The 20,248-nt window shown below is 37.8% G+C and overlaps 1 protein-coding gene and 2 long non-coding RNA genes across 4 annotated transcripts in view; 2 read left to right on the top strand and 1 right to left on the bottom strand.

Annotated features, from left to right (window-relative positions):
* Positions 1-20,248, top strand: part of cpne8 (copine VIII) — a 117,389-nt gene that overhangs the window by 28,542 nt on the left and 68,599 nt on the right. For both annotated transcript variants that reach the window (XM_067435863.1, XM_067435865.1), the window contains exons 3-4: positions 15,316-15,362; positions 15,464-15,567. In XM_067435863.1, the coding sequence (XP_067291964.1) occupies positions 15,316-15,362; positions 15,464-15,567 (151 nt within the window). The remainder of the gene's footprint in view (positions 1-15,315; positions 15,363-15,463; positions 15,568-20,248) is intronic.
* LOC137065456 (uncharacterized) lies at positions 1,735-4,429 on the top strand. Its single transcript, XR_010901646.1, has 5 exons — positions 1,735-1,924; positions 2,534-2,676; positions 2,858-2,979; positions 3,494-3,607; positions 4,048-4,429. It is a non-coding gene; the product is annotated as an uncharacterized lncRNA (long non-coding RNA).
* On the bottom strand, positions 8,176-10,603 carry LOC137065372 (uncharacterized). Its single transcript, XR_010901631.1, has 3 exons — positions 10,000-10,603; positions 9,421-9,513; positions 8,176-8,886 (listed from the first exon to the last, which is right to left on the bottom strand). It is a non-coding gene; the product is annotated as an uncharacterized lncRNA (long non-coding RNA).

The raw sequence follows: 20,248 nt of genomic DNA, 5'->3' as shown, positions 1-20,248 counted from the left end.
CTTTTCTCAGTTCACGGGCAGTTATTTTGCGCCTTGGTTTTTCCACACGCTTCTTGCGACCCTGTTGACTATTTTGAATGAAACGCTTGATTGTTCGATGATAACGCTTCAGAAGCTTGGCTATTTTAAGACTGCTGCATCCCTCTGCAATATATCTCACTATTTTTGACTTTTCTGAGCCTGTCAAGTCCTTCTTTTGACCCATTTTGCCAAAGGAAAGGAAGTTGCCTAATAATTATGCACACCTGATATAGGGTGTTGATGTCATTAGACCACACCCCTTCTCATTATAGAGATGCACATCACCTAATATGCTTAATTGGTGGTAGGCTTTCCAGCCTATACAGCTTGGAGTAAGACAACATGCATAACGAGGATGATGTGGTCAAAATACTCATTTGCCTAATAATTCTGCACTCCCTGTAGTTACACTTCAAATATAAGACAGAATGAGAAAAAATCCAGTGAATCACATGATTTTTAAATAATTTATTTGCAAATTATGGTGGAAAATAAGTATTTGGTCTATAAAAAAAGTTAATCTCAATACTTTGTCATATACCCTTTGTTGGCAATGACAGAAGTCAAACGTTTTCTGTATGTTTTTACACAAGGTTTTTACACACTGTTGCTGGTAGTTTGGCCCATTCCTCCAACACAGTCTCACCCCTACTCGTCAAATGTTGCCGAACGGTCAAGGGACCCTGTCGTCAGCTGTTGACGCACAGGGTACCCCTAAATCGCCATTTTTCGCCGTACTGGGTAATCCACTGATTTCAATGAGAAACCTAGGACGTCATAAACAGACGTGTTGGGCATGTGAATGTTATCGTTATGATGGAATTTATTGGGTTATAATTTTTCCATTATGACATGTTGGAGTGTGATTCTCAATTTAATCAGCCAGCACAATTGTATTTACATTTATTTACGCTATGATACACGTTTGAAACAGTAGTCAAACCCCACCCCGCCCTAAACCTACCCATTTGCGTATTATATGATATAAAACACAGACTGTAACAGACAACAGGCACACTTTATTGAAAAAGTCCAACTATTCCGAGGCCAAACGATTGAATTGTGCGAAGAAAAGACCCAAAAGCAATCACCGTCTCTATCCGCGGCGCGCGGCGCGCGGCCCGCGCCCGTGCGTCACACTGAAGACGCCACAGGTACACCCCTCGGCGTCACGCGATGGACGAACTGGGAACCCAATTGCTTTCAGTGGGAAACCTTTGGCGTCAACATTAGACGGCAATTCTATCGGTATGAAATCGCGCTGAAGAAGTCTCATTCAGAACACATCGCGATGTTTGGCATCAGATCACGTGTGCCACATGTTGGTGAGTAGTCATACATATTATGTCCTAATATTTGATATAAAGTATTTTCTGCTTGTCGTTATTGATCATGTTCAGTCACTGCATTGTATCTGTCATCATCTCCACTGAGGCTTTGCATTTCTTTGCTTTCTAAATAAACACACCTTGCTAATAGGGTAATTTAACACTGTCACGTGACGTGCTATAGACCTTTAAACATTTGTTAATATTTAATAATAATTACTAGTGTAGTTCCAACGTGGCATTTGTAGTAGAAGCACAATAAAAAAAAAAAAAACAACACTTGCCATGCGTTTACCACAGTATTGGTAGTTTTAATGTAATATTTGTTGTAAATAAACAGTAGCCACAACAATTACCATGCTTTAAATGCATTTTAATGTAAAATCCAAATATTGTTATTTAAATAGTATACTTTATAATGCTATATATTATATATTATGACTTTTTTCTCTCTTTCTTTTTTTTTTTTTTTACCTGAAAAGACCAAAAGGGCCTCTCGGACTCAGTCAACCCATTCTTGTTTGTGGAGAAGTAACGGAGAAAACCGAAAGCTGCAACAGCAAATATTTGTAATGGTATGTATGAGTTGGTTTGAACCCTTTATCAAACATTTTATTTAGCATTTGTTGTTACTTATTCTTACAAATCCTATAGCTTAATCAGTAAGAACATATTCCCAAAGTCTTAATAATTCACAAGATTTAACAAGTTGTCAAATTCGTATGATTCTCGTACATATAGCTCTGAAAAAAATTAAGAGACCACTTAACATGGATTTCTAAATGTTAAGTGGTCTCTTGATTTTTTTTTCCAGAGCTGTATTTGTATATGAAGAGTTCAGATGCAAAAGCCTCAAAAAGCCACTTCGGTCACATGACATCAGATATTCGATTATTTTTTCTTAATCAGATCAGTTGCAATGTTTATAACGTCCCGTTTGCATGTAAATAATTTATGTGATCACAAAATCAAGTGAGTTATCTACATTTTCAAACAAATTCATATGATATAGCTTGCTATTATATACTTTTAATAATGGGAATGCACACATATCTGTGAACTTACTAAATAAATGTATTTAACATTTAATTATGCAACGTTTTTTTACAGCAAGAAACAGTTATGTATGAACTCACAACTTGCATGCAATGTAATACAATTTCCTCTTTCTTTCTGTCTTGCAGGATTACTTGCAGATTACTTTTATTTATTTATTTTTGTTTAAAAGATCTCTACAATATCAAACTCAACAGCTCTTTTAAGAGTCAACCCTCACAAGAGCTTCTAGTGATTCTCAGCGAATCTTGCCGTAATCAGCCCTTCACAGGTAAAGTTGAATATTATCAGTATCAGTATATATACTAAAGTATATACAGTTTTAATATATATACTCATCGAATGCTCACCTTAATCTTATGATAAATTAACTTTATTGTAACTGTCTTAATTTATATGTTTTAAAAACAATAGTATTTGCACAGAGTAAGTGAGACTTTCTTGTTTTACAGAAGAGAAGAAAGACCAGACCTTATATCGAAGCAAGCTAAGAAAATAAGTCATTTGTTTAGGGTGAGGAAGGAAGATGGACATCTTGTGCCCGAAGAAGACAGAAAAGTGCGCAAGTCCATTGGTATGTCTTGTATTGAAGCAATGCTGTAATATGTAGTACAAAATTTGATGTTGATCTCTCAAAGGACTATTCATTTCAACAGTGATCATTCTTTCTACTCTGATAAAATATGTACCATTATTCATGTCTAAATCTTTTAATAACTCCTAAAATAAGCAAATGAGGTTCTGTATCTTGGATTTATTTAAAATGGTAAATATTTGTTTTCCCTTTTTGATACAATTATTATTACACTTTTGGCCTTCAGTTCTTAAAAACTGCACCGTCTGTTATCTCTTAGATAAAAGCAGACAAGTGTGGGAAAAAGCATTTAGTTGTTATAAACTCCATGTATTTCTCCATTGTTTTGTAGACCATGGATGGTTCTGGGTAGCTTTAGAAGATAATGAGTTGGGACATATTAGGAATCAAATAGTAAATGTTCTTTGAATTATGTGTAATATCTGGTTAGTTCTTTGGCTTGAAACAAGGCCTTATACTCCACAGACTAAACACATTGCATTTGTGTTTTAAGATGGATAGCAAGAGAAGGCACAAATTCTACAGGAAAAAGATGTGCTGCCAAGGAGGAATACAAGAGGCAAAAACTCTGAGAACTATACATGGCCATGGGTGCTTCATAAGCATGGTAAGTCTGGTGCCTGGGTACCTATTTCTTAATTCTGTCAATGAAAGTTGTATTGCAGTATTTGAACAATTTTATATTGTAAAGGCTATCACAAGTGATGCTCTTGAAACAAGTAACTAAAGAAATCTAGCATCACTGACAAAGGCTCAGAAGAGACCATGCCTTTCTAAAAGATCTTTTAAAAGATCTACTGTTTAAAAGGTTGCTGTTGATATGGGTAAATTAGTTTTTGTTCAGTACTTGGCTAATATTATGGGCTTAAATATTATACATAATGCTTCAATGTGTATATTATTTTATGTACTGACTGCTGCTTTGTAAATTTAAATCAGGAATTGGCATTTCTGCCCATTTTGAGGTGGAGAGTTTACTGAAGAACATAGGTTAACCTGACTGTACATTAAACTTAATATGAATTGTGTTTGTTGTTTTACTTTTAGACCAGGACTGGAGAACGCCGGATTATACGACTTCTTCCTCTGGTTGAGAAAAGGCTACACAACATCAGTGATCACATCATCTGTACATTGATTATACTGTAGGGTACAAGTGGGCGAACTGTTTAGAAGAAGAAGAACATGAACATGATAGAGGGAAGAGACAGAAACCAGTCTAGTTGTAATAATGAATCATTATTTTCCAACACTATATCAAATCTGTTTTCTGTATCATAGTTGACTGGATGGGATTATGTGGCACTCATTTGTGTGGCTTCAGCAGCTGTGAATGGATTAATATGATGTTAATGTGTTTTTTAAAACCCATTTTTATTTATCTTGAATCTTATTTGACTTTATTCTACTTTATTAACTGTATACTGTATCCTCCAATAAAGTGTTGAGTGATAAAGTATGGTGAGTATTGTGTATGGTGTTTGGTACAGTAAATGCACATTCAACCAGTTTATTTAGGTTATCTTATTAATTACCAAGAATATTTTACTTGAGAAGTAAACATTTTTTATCTGGTTATATTATATTTGGTACAATGCTCCAAAAAGTTGTATATACTTGCATGCTGTGACAAGTATGTCAGTTTTCAGTGAAATAAAGGGAAGGATTACAAACACTTCAAGCTTAACTGAAGATGATCCATGTTGATCATTCTGGTACATCTACTACTGCAATAAGAATTAAAGCATGCACATTTTCGATGCCAGGTACGTGAAGAGGGTGTAGATGAAATTGTGACAATGTCTCTTGTTATTTTACTTAATGGTGCATTGTCCTATATTTAATAGTAATAATGAAGTGTAAATAATATAAATAGTTTTTGTTTACTCTGGAAAGTGGATAATGGCAAGTTGTTGCAGGTTCATCCATTATATTTATTAGTGTTTATCCATAAAAGAAAAGAAAACTTAATAATTATTATTTTAAAACATTTCTTTCAAATATTTCTGTATTTCATCAGATGGTCTTACAATATCAAAACCTGTACACAAGCATGACGTTAGAATAGAAAAGACAAAATACTCTGATATTTAAATGTGACTCAAAGTTTGTTGTCCGTGATGAGGAGAATAGATCTGTGTATGTGGTACTGCCCTTACACCTCCAGGGACCCAGTAGTGGCCCCTGGAAGAGCAAAAAAAAAAGCATATTTCAAATGGCTTTAACTCAAAGTCTGGTTAGCGTATCACAGAGAAAATTGGCATATGCAATGTTTACTAAATAATGTTGGCCACAGTTTTCAGACATATATGGAAAGCTGCCATAAAGGTTTATTTAAAAGCAGGGACGTGCACAGGATTTTTGAGGGGCAGTTGCTCTGACCTAAAAAAGGGAACACCCCCCCCCCCACCGAAACCACCCACCCCACCCCCACCCCTCATGATCTGCCCAATTACATATTATTGTTATTGCCATTATCATTATTATTTCAATGCCCCCTAGTGGTATTTATGTTCTGCTCAGGAAAAATATTATAGGTGGGGCTATTTTTTTGCAGGGGGGTCTGGGGGTTTCTCCCCCAAGAATTTTTTTTATTTCGTAGATGTGATTTCCTGCATTTTGGTGCGTTTGAGGCCCTTGCCTATACCAATAAAGAACTCAAACCAGTCAATATCAATAGTCTAATAAAAAAAGACAATATTAATTTAACTGCCATCAACAGTTTATGATCGTCCATTTGTTATACCTTTCCGACAACGTTAAGTCTCACCCGACAACGGCGACAATCTCCTTCTAGTGCCGCTCATGCAGGCTCAGCCAGGGCGGTCAGGAGGATTTTGGGGGCCCCAAGCAAAACAGACATGGCTAACTTTCTACAGATAAACGGGTAATGATTAAAAAATGTTTGTAAAACTTTAAGAAACCATTTTTAAAACATCTATAAACATTACATAGATAGACAGACCAAATATTCCTAACACTTTGTTAAGGGTTACTAGTTGGTTTGTAAACTGTCTATAAACATTATCTGGATGGTTATTATGAAGTTGCAACAGATGACTATAATACCTGTTAAATAGTTAATAAACAGTACCAGTAAAACATGTGGGTTGTCCTGATACTGTACTTCAAAATGCAACAGTGTAAAAATTGCCACACCGAATAAAGTAACTGTTCAAGATCCATTGGTAACTTATAAAAATAATGTCATATTTGCATAAACTGTTCACCAAATATCCCGACACTAGCACATTAAGATAAGCTATGAAAAAAATCATGTTCCTCTGCCTCTTTCTGGTTAAATAATGTTTATAATAATAGTTAATACTATATTAACTATTCCAGGTTATTTATGAATAGCATAAAAATAGTTAGTATAGCATGCGCATGCTATGCCACTTTCATCAAAACCTATTACAAAGCTATAGCAATTTTATATCATTAAATACGATAAACAGTTATTCTGGAACAGATCTGCTTCTTCCTTATCCCGTTAAAAAAAACATATTACAGTAAGTAACCATATTCCGTCCGTTCGAGAAAAAAAAGTTGCACTAACTGTTCGTTACAAGCAGCATTTGCCAGGCAGGTAACGTTAGCTAACATAAACATATTTTTGCTAGCCTACCTGCTGCAAAATTACACAATTTTTGTACAAATAAAGCTATTTTATATAGTGTAATTTATCACTTACCACTATCTTGTTTTTTCTCTTTTTTCTTTTCTGGCTTCCTAAAGCATAATTCCGCTTAATGATCGCCGAGGAGGTTTTGTATTTGCCGGCAGCAGAGATTGCGTGGTTGGGTGGCTGTTGTCAGCGACGACTGAGAGGGCCCCCTTGAGGGGGATTCCGATAACAGTGTCAATGCACTTTACTGCATTGACTATCAAAGGGGCGCTCAAGCAGTTTGTCGTTGCATTTTATTCTTAACCTGTCGCTGTCTTGAGGCCCCAGGCCAGCTCGGTGCCCCAAGCAATTGCTTGACTTTCACTTTCGGACGTGTACCCGAATATGGAAGTGAACGAGGCTTTGCGATTTTTTTTTTTTGTATCTAGGCCTACATGAAATTCTGCATCCATTGTACGATTTTTTTATTTATTTTTTTCCACCTCGGAAGGGCAACGTGAGTCGAGAAGGGCATATGGGCAGTTGCCCGGGCAACCTGAGCAACCCCCCTGTGCACGTCCCTGTTTAAAAGTGCTCACAGTAAAATATACAATTTCAGCTTGGCCCTCATATATGTCATAAAGGTTTACACAATGAACATATTTTAATATCCAGTTGTCCATTAAATATGTAATTTACTTAACATTTATTGTTTCATTATGAAACCTTTTAAACTACATTACCCATATATCTGTCATTGTATCAATGCAATGGGAAACATGGCGCTGTAGTTCATAGAAGTGTGCTGAAATGCTTAGGGTTAGGGTTGGGTTCTCAGTAAAGGAGTCATTTCTCACAACATAGCGACACTTTGTAGTTAGCTTAACGTATAACTGACGTAATAATAACACCAAAACATACTTTGTAAAATGAAACGCCGTTTTATATGGTTAAAACAGATAGTCCAATCACAGCGCGTTCTGCGATAAAGTCACAGCCAATGACAACCCAGCTGAACAGAGGCGTCACACTTCCTTGTCCATTTATGGTAAATTATATCACATCTCATCCGGTTCAACTGAAGGGGTAGATTCCTTAAATATTTAATATTTAGGCTGCTAAATATTTATTTATTCTAATTAAATAATAAAACTCACATTTTAAAACGAAAGTCTTCTTTGTGTGGTTAAACTGATGCATAATAAATATATTTGAAAGAGAAACCTTTTTCTATGCAACGGTCTACAAGCATAAACTTCTTTAAGCCATCCTTTACAATCTGAACTCTTGGAATTAAAACAAATATAACAAAAGCACAATGAATGCACACAATTTTGTAAGCATATTCCAATATTTAATGTCAAACAGTTTAAATACAAATGTAGTGCCCGTATATATATATATATATATATATATATATATATATATATATATATATATATATATATATATATATATAGGCAAAAAAAGAACATTTTACATTCTAAACTTTAATACTATATATTTGCGATTATTGTTCACTTTTATTGTAACTAAATTAAATGCCAATTAAAATAGTTGATGATTATTGTAAATGTTAACCATTTTCAGTAAGAAAATACTTCTATAAAGTACATTCATGTTACAGTTACATTAACAAGGTAGTGATATAATGATAGTGAAATAATGATAGAGGTAGTTATGGTAGACATGTACTTTAGTGACCATTGTAATAAAAGTTTTAATGAATAATTATTGATTTCAAAAGGTATTAACTCTCACTATCTTCATTTGTTCAAACAAACAACAAATGCAGAAATATACATTGGACTATGGCATCATGAAGTCAATGCATGACTAGAACTAGTGGATGGCAATAGATATGTCCTTCACTAAAACTCCTGATGATAAAGGCATAGGCAGACATCAAGAACAGTTTATGAATATTGGTTCTGCATATATCAAAGAGATCATAAGACTCTACAGACTCCACGTGAAGACTTTGAGACACTGTGACAGAGCAAAGGGTGCACTTCACTGGACATGTCCCATGTATGCCCAAACAACAACACCCAAAAACACTTATGAAGTGGACACCACCAGGAGGACGCACGAGACAGGGAAAACCAAGGAAGATATGAGACAGATGTTTCACGAAGACCTCAATGCCGGTGTTCCATGAGAAGATGTGAAAACGTGGCCACAGATCGAATATGTTGGAGGACACATGTTGCCCAATGTGCCCAGGACAGGACATGATGATGATGTTGTCAGTTTATACATAACTGTAGGATTTATTTCTGTAAAAAACGTTGCATAATTAAATTTTAAATACATTTATTTAGTAAGTTCACAGATATGTGTGCATTCCCATTATTAAAAGTATATAATAGCAAGCTATATCATATGAATTTGTTTGAAAATGTAGATAACTCACTTGATTTTGTGATCACATAAATTATTTACATGCAAACGGGACGTTATAAACATTGCAACTGATCTGATTAAGAAAAAATAATCGAATATCTGATGTCATGTGACCGAAGTGGCTTTTTGAGGCTTTTGCATCTGAACTCTTCATATACAAATACAGCTCTGGAAAAAAAAATCAAGAGACCACTTAACATTTAGAAATCCATGTTAAGTGGTCTCTTAATTTTTTTCAGAGCTATATGTACGAGAATCATACGAATTTGACAACTTGTTAAATCTTGTGAATTATTAAGACTTTGGGAATATGTTCTTACTGATTAAGCTATAGGATTTGTAAGAATAAGTAACAACAAATGCTAAATAAAATGTTTGATAAAGGGTTCAAACCAACTCATACATACCATTACAAATATTTGCTGTTGCAGCTTTCGGTTTTCTCCGTTACTTCTCCACAAACAAGAATGGGTTGACTGAGTCCGAGAGGCTCTTTTGGTCTTTTCAGGTAAAAAAAAAAAAAATAGAAAGAGAGAAAAAAGTCATAATATATAATATATAGCATTATAAAGTATACTATTTAAATAACAATATTTGGATTTTACATTAAAATGCATTTAAAGCATGGTAATTGTTGTGGCTACTGTTTATTTACAACAAATATCACATTAAAACTACCAATACGGTGGTAAACGCATGGCAAGTGTTGTTTTATTTTATTTTATTGTGCTTCTACTACAAATGCCACGTTGGAACTACACTAGTAATTATTATTAAATATTAACAACTGTTTAAAGGTCTATAGCACGTCACGTGACAGTGTTAAATTACCCTATTATCAAGGTGTGTTTATTTAGAAAGCAAAGAAATGCAAAGCCTCAGTGGAGATGATGACAGATACAATGCAGTGACTGAACATGATCGATAACGACAAGCAGAAAATACTTTATATCAAATATTAGGACATAATATGTATGACTACTCACCAACATGTGGCACACGTGATCTGATGCCAAACATCGCGATGTGTTCTGAATGAGACTTCTTCAGCGCGATTTCATACCGATAGAATTGCCGTCTAATGTTGACGCCAAAGGTTTCCCACTGAAAGCAATTGGGTTCCCAGTTCGTCCATCGCGTGACGCCGAGGGGTCTACCTGTGGCGTCTTCAGTGTGACGCACGGGCGCGGGCCGCGCGCCGCGCGCCGCGGATAGAGACGGTGATTGCTTTTGGGTCTTTTCTTCGCACAATTCAATCGTTTGGCCTCGGAATAGTTGGACTTTTTCAATAAAGTGTGCCTGTTGTCTGTTACAGCCTGTGTTTTATATCATATAATACGCAAATGGGTAGGTTTAGGGCGGGGTGGGGTTTGACTACTGTTTCAAACGTGTATCATAGCGTAAATAAATGTAAATACAATTGTGCTGGCTGATTAAATTGAGAATCACACTCCAACATGTCATAATGGAAAAATTATAACCCAATAAATTCCATCATGACGATAACATGCACATGCCCAACACGTCTGTTTATGACGTCCTAGGTTTCTCATTGAAATCAGTGGATTACCCAGTACGTCGAAAAATGGCGATTTAGGGGTACCCTGTGCGTCAACAGCTGACGACAGGGTCCCTTGACCGTTCGGCAACATTTGACGAGTAGGGGTGAGACTGTGTTGATTCCTCATGCAGATCTCCTCTAGAGCAGTGATGTTTTTGGGCTGTCGCTGGGCAACACAAATTTTCAACTCCCTCCAAAGATTATCTACGGGTTGAGATCTTGAGACCAGGACCTTAAAATAATTCTTACGAAGCCACTACTTCGTTGCCTGGGCGGTGTGTTTGGGATCATTGTCATGCTGAAAGACCCAGCCACGTTTCATCTTCAATCCCCTTACTGATGGAAGGTTTACTCAAAATCTCACGTTACATGGCCCTATTAATTCTTTCCTTTACAGTACACGGATCAGTCGTCATGGTCCCTTTGCAGAAAAACAGCCCCAAAGCATGATGTTTCCACCCCCATGCTTCACAGTAGGTCTGGTGCAACTCAGCATTCTTTTTCCTTCAAACACGACAAATTTAGTTTTTCCCAAAAAGTTTATTTGGTTTTCTATTTCGGTTTCATCAGACCATACAACATTCTCCCAATCCTCTTCTGGATCATCCAAGTGCTCTCTAGCAAACTTGTACCAGACATGTACTGTCTTAAGCAGGGGGAGACATCTGGCACTGCAGGATTTGAGTCCCCGGTGTAGTGTTACTGATGACGGTAGTCTTTGTTACTTTGGTCCCAGCTCTCTGCAGGTCATTCACTAGGTCCCCCCATATGGTTCTGGGATTTTTGTTCACCGTTCTTGTGATCATTTTGACCCCACGTCGTGAGATCTTGTGTGGAGCCCGAGATCGAGGGAGGTTATCAGTGGTGTTGTATGTCTTCCATTTTCTAATAATCGATCCCACACTTGATTTCTTCACATCAAGCTGCTTGCCTATTGGAGATTCAGTCTTTCCTGGTACAGGTCTACAAGTTTGTTTCTGGTGTCCTTTGACAGCTCTTTGGTCTTGGCCATAGTGGAGTTTGGAGTTTGAGGTTGTGGACAGGTGTCTTTTAAACTGATAAAGAGTTAAAACAGGTTCCATCAATACAGGTAACGAGTGGAGGACAGAGGAGCCTCTTAAAGAAGTTAAAGATCTGTGAGAGCCAGGAGTCTATTTTTTTTTTAGGTGACCAAATACTTATTTTCCACCATAATTTGCAAATAAATCTTTAAAAAAAAGACGATTTTTGTGATTTTCTGAATAAAATAAAAAAACAATTGTCTTCCATAGTTGAAGTGTACCTATGATGAAAATTACAGGCTTCTCTCATCTTTTTAAGTGGGAGAACTTGCACAATTGGTGATTGACTAAATACTTTTTTGCTCCACTGTATCTATCAAAAAAATAATCTTGCTACGTGTACTGTGCTAGCCTAACTATGACCAGTTGCATATAGCTGGCTAGATTTGCGTTGGTTGCTCCTTATTTGTAAGTTGCTTTAGATAAAAGTGTCTGCTAAATTATTAGAAAACAACAAAGTACAAAGAGAAAATCACTCTTGTAGCTTTAACAATGATTCAGTTAAACAGCGGAGAATCTGCAGTGTTAATAAACATTAATTATTCAATCTCTGTACCTGAAAAACATAAAGCAGTTTATTTCATTTGTATATTTGTTCTATTGTATTTATCTATGCTTGTAATTTGTTTGTTATTTTCTATGTGAGTTATCTCCTCTACAAAATCTAGAATGATTAATTATTTCCAAATAGAGTTAGTCAAGTCATCTAGTAAATATATATCACAGAAAAACTAAATGTCAGGTTTTTCTGCTCAACTTGAATGGTCTTAGGGCCAGAAATGACCAGAAGGCTGGGTGTTCCCAACTTCTAATGTAAAGGAGGTTTCTATGACAACGAAGAATAGGTCTATTACATGCTCTCATATGGCAATATACGTATGTACATTTCAGTGGATGCTTTTGTGTGCCTGTGTGTGTATTTTTGGAAAAGTGCCCAGGTCGCCATACATGTCTACAGACCCATCTGACACAATGAAAGTTAGAAGAGTTCCTCTCTCTCTCTCTCTCTCTCTCTCTCTCTCTCTCTCTCTCTCTCTCTCTCTCTCTCTCTCTCTCTCTCTCTCTCTCTCTCTCTCTCTCTCTCTCTCTCTCTCTCTCTCTCTCTCTCACAGACGCTCACAAGTCTCGCCAATTCGTATCACAAGCAACGGCAGGCGGCTGAAATAATTCCATTTCTGAACATCTGTTCGGCTGCCCAGGGGCCTTCCTCTAAACACGAGCCAATACCTGCCGTCAGACTGTGTCTAAAAATATGCCCAATTAAAAAAAGACCATCATTGTTCGCCGAGCGTGCATAATCTCCACCTTTATATTGGGTTTGGACCCTAGAGCCTCGTAGAGTTTATAGAGTGTGACTTTATGACCACCTGTACTCATATCTGTCCTGGGAGAAGGATGTGTGTGTGTGTGTGTGTGTGTGTGTGTGCGTGTTTGGTGTATGTGCCTTGTATTCCCAATGTTGATGATCAAAAACCCTAAAGGTAGTAATACCAGAAATTGTTAACCAAGTTGGGACCTTTTTTTGGTCCTCATGAGGACAACAGCTTACAAATCATACAAAATGAAGTTTTCTGTGATGGGTTTAGGGCGATAGAATATACAGTTTGTATAAAACCTGTGTGTGTGTGTGTGTGTGTGTGTGTGTGTGTGTGTGTGTGTGTGTGTGTGTGTGTGTGTGTGTGTGTGTGTGTGTGTGTGTGTGTGTGTGTGGCCTGGTAATCCCTACGTTATGGGGACAAAATGTCCCCACAAAGATGGCAATATCCGAAATCCTTGTCCTTGTGGGGACATTTTTTGGTCCCCATGAGGAAAATATCTTATAAATCACACAGAAGGAGTTTTTTTGAGAAAGTAAAAATGCAGAATGTTTCCTGTGATGGGTAGGTTTAGGGGCAGGGGCAGTGTAAGGGGATAGGATGTACAGTTTGTACAGTATGAAATCCATTACACCTATGGAAAGTCCCCATAAAACATGGAAACACGACGTGTGTGTGTGTGTGTGTGTGTGTGTGTGTGTGTGTGTGTGTGTGTGTGTGTGTGTGTGTGTGTGTGTGTGTGTGTGTGCGTGCGTGCGCGTGTGCGTGCGCGCGCCAGGGATGGAAATTAACTTTTTTGTCCACCGGCCACTGTGGCTGGTGGATTTCAAAATCTACCAGCCACTCCATGTTTTTACCAGCCACTTTCTAGTTTTTAACCGACAATGTGTAACTGCATGTGAAAAATTAATACTACAAGCTCTACAATACTTAAGCAGTTTATTTAATCTCAAGTCTCAATGAAACACAGACATTTTCTCTATCTCTCTTATACACACACAATCCATGAACTGATATACATTTCTTTAAATGAGTAGAGCTCTGTGCTCTGTGCGCTTTTTTTTTAACCTGGATGTGGCATTTGGATGATTCGTGATCTTTTATGGCTTCCAGTTTTAGGTTTTTAGTCCCAACAATGAAACTATTAGTTTTGGCATCTTCTGAAGCATGTTGACGACACACCGAGCAGAACATTGTCAGTAGGGATGCACAGAAATAAAAATTCTTGGCCGAAACCGAAACACCAAAAGAAATTATGCCAATTATTAGTACCATTGCATTTATGGCTAATGCTGTGACTGTGTAACTTTACTAAAAATCAAGGCATTGCGATTGCATAAATTAATATTAACGTTTCAAATATTAATCAATTACAAATTATACAAATATTTATTTAGCACATTGCAACAATCCACAGTATAAAATACAATTCAAACTAAAATGTTTAACTTGACCTCACTCATGTGTACATTTAATAATAGCTAATGTACAGGCCTAATGGCTTGCAGAAAGGTACAGAAATTAAATAAAGTAATCAAATGTAAAATAACTGCATATTTTAACTGTTTAAATTAAAGATTAATCCTTATTAAACTTACAAAAGCTATTCAAGAGCAGTGAGTGATGTCCTTTTGTTTGACATTAAACAGACAGCAGTAAAGGCGACTGCCCCTTTAAGACCTAGTGCAGGGATATGCTCTTCTTTCTCGACTGTATAACGTTCACTTGAGGCATTCAGACTATGTCTGCTTGGATACTAATCAAGATGGACATGTTGACATACTTTTTGTGTGAGTTTGTCCATTTAAGCGCAAGACTTACTTGAAAGAGAACTCAATATTTGCGCGCTGTGAGACGAGTGCGCGTTCTCGGATGATGCGCAGTGACGGATCTTCTTTCAGCGCGCGCGAGTTTGTATTCGCGTCTTCTGGTACTACATCCGGGTACTGACGGCGAAAACGACTGGTCATATTCGGACATACGGCCGCACTCGCATGCATTGAACAAAGTTTACAAAGAGGGGAAACAGTATGCTATTTTTATTTACCCGCCACGGTGGCCGGTAGGTGAAGCGAGTTTACCCGCCACAACTCAAAATCACCCGCGTTTGGCTGGTGGCGGTGCTAATTTCCATCCCTGGTGTGTGCGCGTGTGAATAAAACCGCTGTCCTCATTGCATGGAAGACAAATGAGCCAATAATGCCTCAACAGCACTACACATCTTTTTGTGCATATTTGATTTCTTAATTTGTTGAATTAAAAAAACAGGGCTGCTGTTTACACTCTTCTGTCCAACAAAGTGAAATTTGAATGCATTAAGGCATTTTTCATATATCTTTCCTTTTTAACTTTGTTTCTGTGTAGTTTGTGTGCTGTACACTCAGACGATGGCGAACAGGGAGTGGAGAGAGGTAATGTATTTTCTGAAGTAGTGTTTCTAGACCTGTATTTTTCATTGACATTACTGTTATCCATGCTATCATGTGATGCCGTTTGCTGTTCTGTTGTCTAGTTCGGCAGGACAGAAGTCATCGATAACACGCTGAATCCAGACTTTGTGCACAAATTCATCATCGATTACTTCTTTGAAGAGAGACAGAATTTACGCTTTGACCTGTGAGTATAATTAGTGTGCAGATGTGTTTGAGATGATATGTTTGACTAAATGATCATGTTCACTCCTCAAAATTCAAATGTGCCAAATTAATTCATATTAGATCTTGTTTTATCACTTGGCTTGTATATTTCAAATATTTTCAAAAAATGTAATGTTTTTAAATGTCAAGTAGTGTAACCTCCATCTAATGTAATAAATTTCACCCTGATATCTTAAGTAATGTGTGTCTGAATATACATGTTTTAATTATTTTTAAGTTAATTTTTAAATTGTGAAAAAATTATATTTCACAAACCTTACCATCTCATTATAAAAAATAAAAAAACAGTTATGTCTGATCTCTTCAGGCAGTTTCTTTGACCTCATGATTCTCATTTGCTCTGACATGCAGTGTGAGCTCTAAGGTCTTATATAGACAGGTGTGTGGCTTTCCTCATCAAGTCCAATCAGTATAATCAAACACAGCTGGACTCAAATGAAGGTGTAGAACCATCTCAAGGATGATCAGAAGAAATGGACAGCACCTGAGTTAAATATAGGAGTGTCACAGCAAAGGGTCTGATTACTTAGGACCATTTGATCTTTCAGGTTTTCTTTTTTGATAAATCTGCAAAAATATCAACAATTCTGTATTTTTCTGTCAATACTTTTCGTACCCACTGTTAGTGCTGTCAATCGATTAAAATATTAAATCGTGATTAATCGCATATTGTCATGAGTTAACTCGTGATTAATCGCAATTTAATCACATATTTATCAGTTCTAAATGTACCTTAAATTAATATGTTTAAAGTTTTTAATACTCTAATCAACATGGGTATGGACAACTATGCATGCTTTATGCAAATGTACGTTTATTATTAGTGAAACCATACACGGAGCATGAAGACTAGACATGTATCAAAGGTCACAGATGATTTTCAAAGAACTAGTTCATGTCTCTTAAGCCTAAGCTTAAAAATTTAGAATAAGCAGTGACTTCTCTCATTTTAAGAAAATAAATAAAGGGAGTTTTTACACTGACAGTTTAGTTCAGAACAGGGCACAGTTCGTATGATAAATTGGTAATGTGAATGCTGTCATGTGGACCTGAGAGTGCACCAGCATCACACCATACCTGGAGGAGGTCCATATTCCACCAGTAGGAATAGAGTGTGGCCCCTTTAAGAGCTGGAATATAGTGTGGCCCCTTTAAGAGCTAGAATATAGTGTGGCCCCTTTAAGAGCTGGAATATAGTGCGGCCCCTTTAAGAGCTGGAATATAGTGCGGCCCCTTTAAGAGCTGGAATATAGTGCGGCCCCTTAAAGAGCTGGAATATAGTGCGGCCCCTTTAAGAGCTGGAATATAGTGCGGCCCCTTTAAGAGCTGGAATATAGTGCGGCCCCTTTAAGAGCTGGAATATAGTGCGGCCCCTTAAAGAGCTGGAATATAGTGCGGCCCCTTTAAGAGCTGGAATATAGTGCGGCCCCTTTAAGAGCTGGAATATAGTGCGGCCCCTTTAAGAGCTGGAATATAGTGCGGCCCCTTTAAGAGCTGGAATATAGTGCGGCCCCTTTAAGAGCTGGAATATAGTGCGGCCCCTTTAAGAGCTGGAATATAGTGTGGCCCCTTTTAAAGCTGGAATATAGTGTGGCCCCTTTAAGAGCTGGAATATAGTGCGGCCTCTTTAAGATCTGGAATATAGTGCGGCCCCTTTAAGAGCTGGAATATAGTGCTGCCCCTTAAAGAGCTGGAATATAGTGCGGCCCCTTTAAGAGCTGGAATATAGTGCGGCCCCTTTAAGAGCTGGAATATAGTGCGGCCCCTTTAAGAGCTGGAATATAGTGTGGCCCCTTTTAAAGCTGGAATATAGTGTGGCCCCTTTAAGAGCTGGAATATAGTGCGGCCTCTTTAAGATCTGGAATATAGTGCGGCCCCTTTAAGAGCTGGAATATAGTGCGGCCCCTTTAAGAGCTGGAATATAGTGCGGCCCCTTTAAGAGCTGGAATATAGTGCGGCCCCTTTAAGAGCTGGAATATAGTGCGGCCCCTTTAAGAGCTGGAATATAGTGCGGCCCCTTTAAGAGCTGGAATATAGTGCGGCCCCTTTAAGAGCTGGAATATAGTGTGGCCCCTTAAAGAGCTGGAATATAGTGCGGCCCCTTAAAGAGCTGGAATATAGTGCGGCCCCTTTAAGAGCTGGAATATAGTGCGGCCCCTTTAAGAGCTGGAATATAGTGCGGCCCCTTAAAGAGCTGGAATATAGTGCGGCCCCTTAAAGAGCTGGAATATAGTGCGGCCCCTTTAAGAGCTGGAATATAGTGCGGCCCCTTAAAGAGCTGGAATATAGTGCGATAGTGCGGCCCCTTTAAGAGATGCGCTCCCTATTGAACTGCCGGTATTTTGTGTGTGTGTGTTTGTGTGTGTGTGTGCCTAGCTGTGACGCGATTCACGTGAACAGTGTGAAGAACACAGACTCGGGAGCGCTCTTGTTCAGAAAGTAACCTGCGTATTCGTTTTAACCGATTGTAATGTATTAAGTTCAATAAAACACACGTACTGTAAGTGGTGATGGTGTTAATGATTTACCTCAGATATGAGCGAGAGTGAGCTTCAGTGCATCGTGCTCGACTGCAGAGAATGTGCTCAGTGAAAACACACTTTTCTTTCGACCTGGAGTCTAATAAAGTTGAGCAGAAAATATGGGAGCTTATGTAGGCTATAACTGCACTTGTTTCAGAATAATGATATTGTTAACTCTTTTCTTTCCCTGTTAATGTTTTCTGCTGCATCCTTTACGTCTACGGCTGATCTCTATAGACCATTTCAGAATGTTTGTAAACAATCGGCACCAGGATACATCCGGGTGGCAGAACGCGAGCGGCTTCTACCGACAAACTGAAGAGATCAGCCGGCTGCTGTAAACAGATACAGAGATAAGAATATTGTTGTTGATTAAAGTTGAAACTATGATGTAAACGTGTTGTGTTTGGGGTTGCGCCGTCAGGTATACAGCAAGAGGTGTAGGATTGTATCGATTTCCTTCAGAAAAAAGTAAATATATCCAGCAAAACCTGTGGGTGAGGAGGCTAAAGCGAGTGGACGTCGTCAAAAGTGGAGCTACAGAAGTATTCTCAAAACGGTCCATCTACAAAATCATAGCAGAGCATAATTATCTTCAGCTGGGGAAATTCGAGACTAATATTAGTAAACTTTAAAAAACTCTTTTAAAGATCGAACTCATTGCCAGTCACTGCCTGAAGTAAAAGTAGGAAGAGACCGAACTCCTGTCATGTAGGCTACTGATCAAAAGTCAATGGAAGAAATAGGAAAAGCAAAACATAGCTGATGGATGATTGATGCGTGGACCACACTGGCTTCATCATCACTGCGAGTTTAGTTTGAGTGAATGCCTAACGTTAGCGGAGTAGTGCTAATCTACAGCACGCTATCCTTTTGACCGTCAGAAGCTCACGGTCACAACAGACACACACAACAGAAAACGATCATAGCCTTTTGAGTTAGATAACAGGAACTAGACCATCTACGATAGCCTAACATATTGTAAGTCAAACAGCAACAGTCACTAAAATAACTACTCAATGGTCGGCTGAGGCTCATTTAAAAATGATGGTATTAGACTAGCGCTACATCTACTGGAGCAAGGTTAGGCATTTCATGTATTGCTGTCTCCTGAATTAGTTAATAAGTCCCTCAATAATCATGTTATCTATGTCTGAATCCCAAGCAATTTACTAGCGCTGCCATAGGAACGCTTCGCTTTTGCCACCCGGAAGAGCGTTTATTACTGTTGTGACGTCACGGTGAATTGTCGTATTTCTGCAACTACGGATCAAACAGAAAATGCCCGCTGCGTTAATAAAATTAGTGCCGTTAAAATGAATTTGTGTTAACGTGTTAATTTTGACAGCCCTTATATATACAGGGAGTGCAGAATTATTAGGCAAGTTGTATTTTTGAGGATTAATTTTATTATTGAACAACAACATTATTCTCAATGAACACAAAAAACTCATTAATATCAAAGCTGAATATTTTTGGAAGTTTTAGTTTTTAGTTTTAGCTATTTTAGGGGGATATCTGTGTGTGCAGGTGACTATTACTGTGCATAATTATTAGGCAACTTAACAAAAAACTAATTTATACCAATTTCAATTATTTATTTTTACCAGTGAAACCAATATAACATCTCAACATTCACAAATATACATTTCTGACATTCAAAAACCAAACAAAAACAAATCAGTGACCAATATAGCCACCTTTCTTTGCAAGGACACCCAAAAGCCTGCCATCCATGGATTCTGTCAGTGTTTTGATCTGCTCACCATCAACATTGCGTGCAGCAGCAACCACAGCCTCCCAGACACTGTTCAGAGAGGTGTACTGTTTTCCCTCCTTGTAAATCGCACATTTGATGATGGACCACAGGTTCTCAATGGGGTTCAGATCAGGTGAACAAGGAGGCCATATCATTAGATTTTCTTCTTTTATACCCTTTCTTGCCAGCCACGCTGTGGAGTACTTGGACGCGTGTGATGGAGCATTGTCCTGAATGAAAATCATGTTTTTCTTGAAGGATGCAGACTTCTTCCTTTACCACTGCTTGAAGAAGGTGTCTTCCAGAAACTGGCAGAAGGACTGGGAGTTGAGCTTGACTCCATCCTCAACCCGAAAAGG

Source organism: Pseudorasbora parva, chromosome 25 (assembly GCF_024679245.1).
Source record: "Pseudorasbora parva isolate DD20220531a chromosome 25, ASM2467924v1, whole genome shotgun sequence".
Taxonomy (NCBI): Eukaryota; Metazoa; Chordata; class Actinopteri; order Cypriniformes; family Gobionidae; genus Pseudorasbora; species Pseudorasbora parva.
The sequence above is the reverse complement of the archived record's forward strand: the minus strand, read 5'-3'. Positions and strand labels throughout refer to the sequence as shown.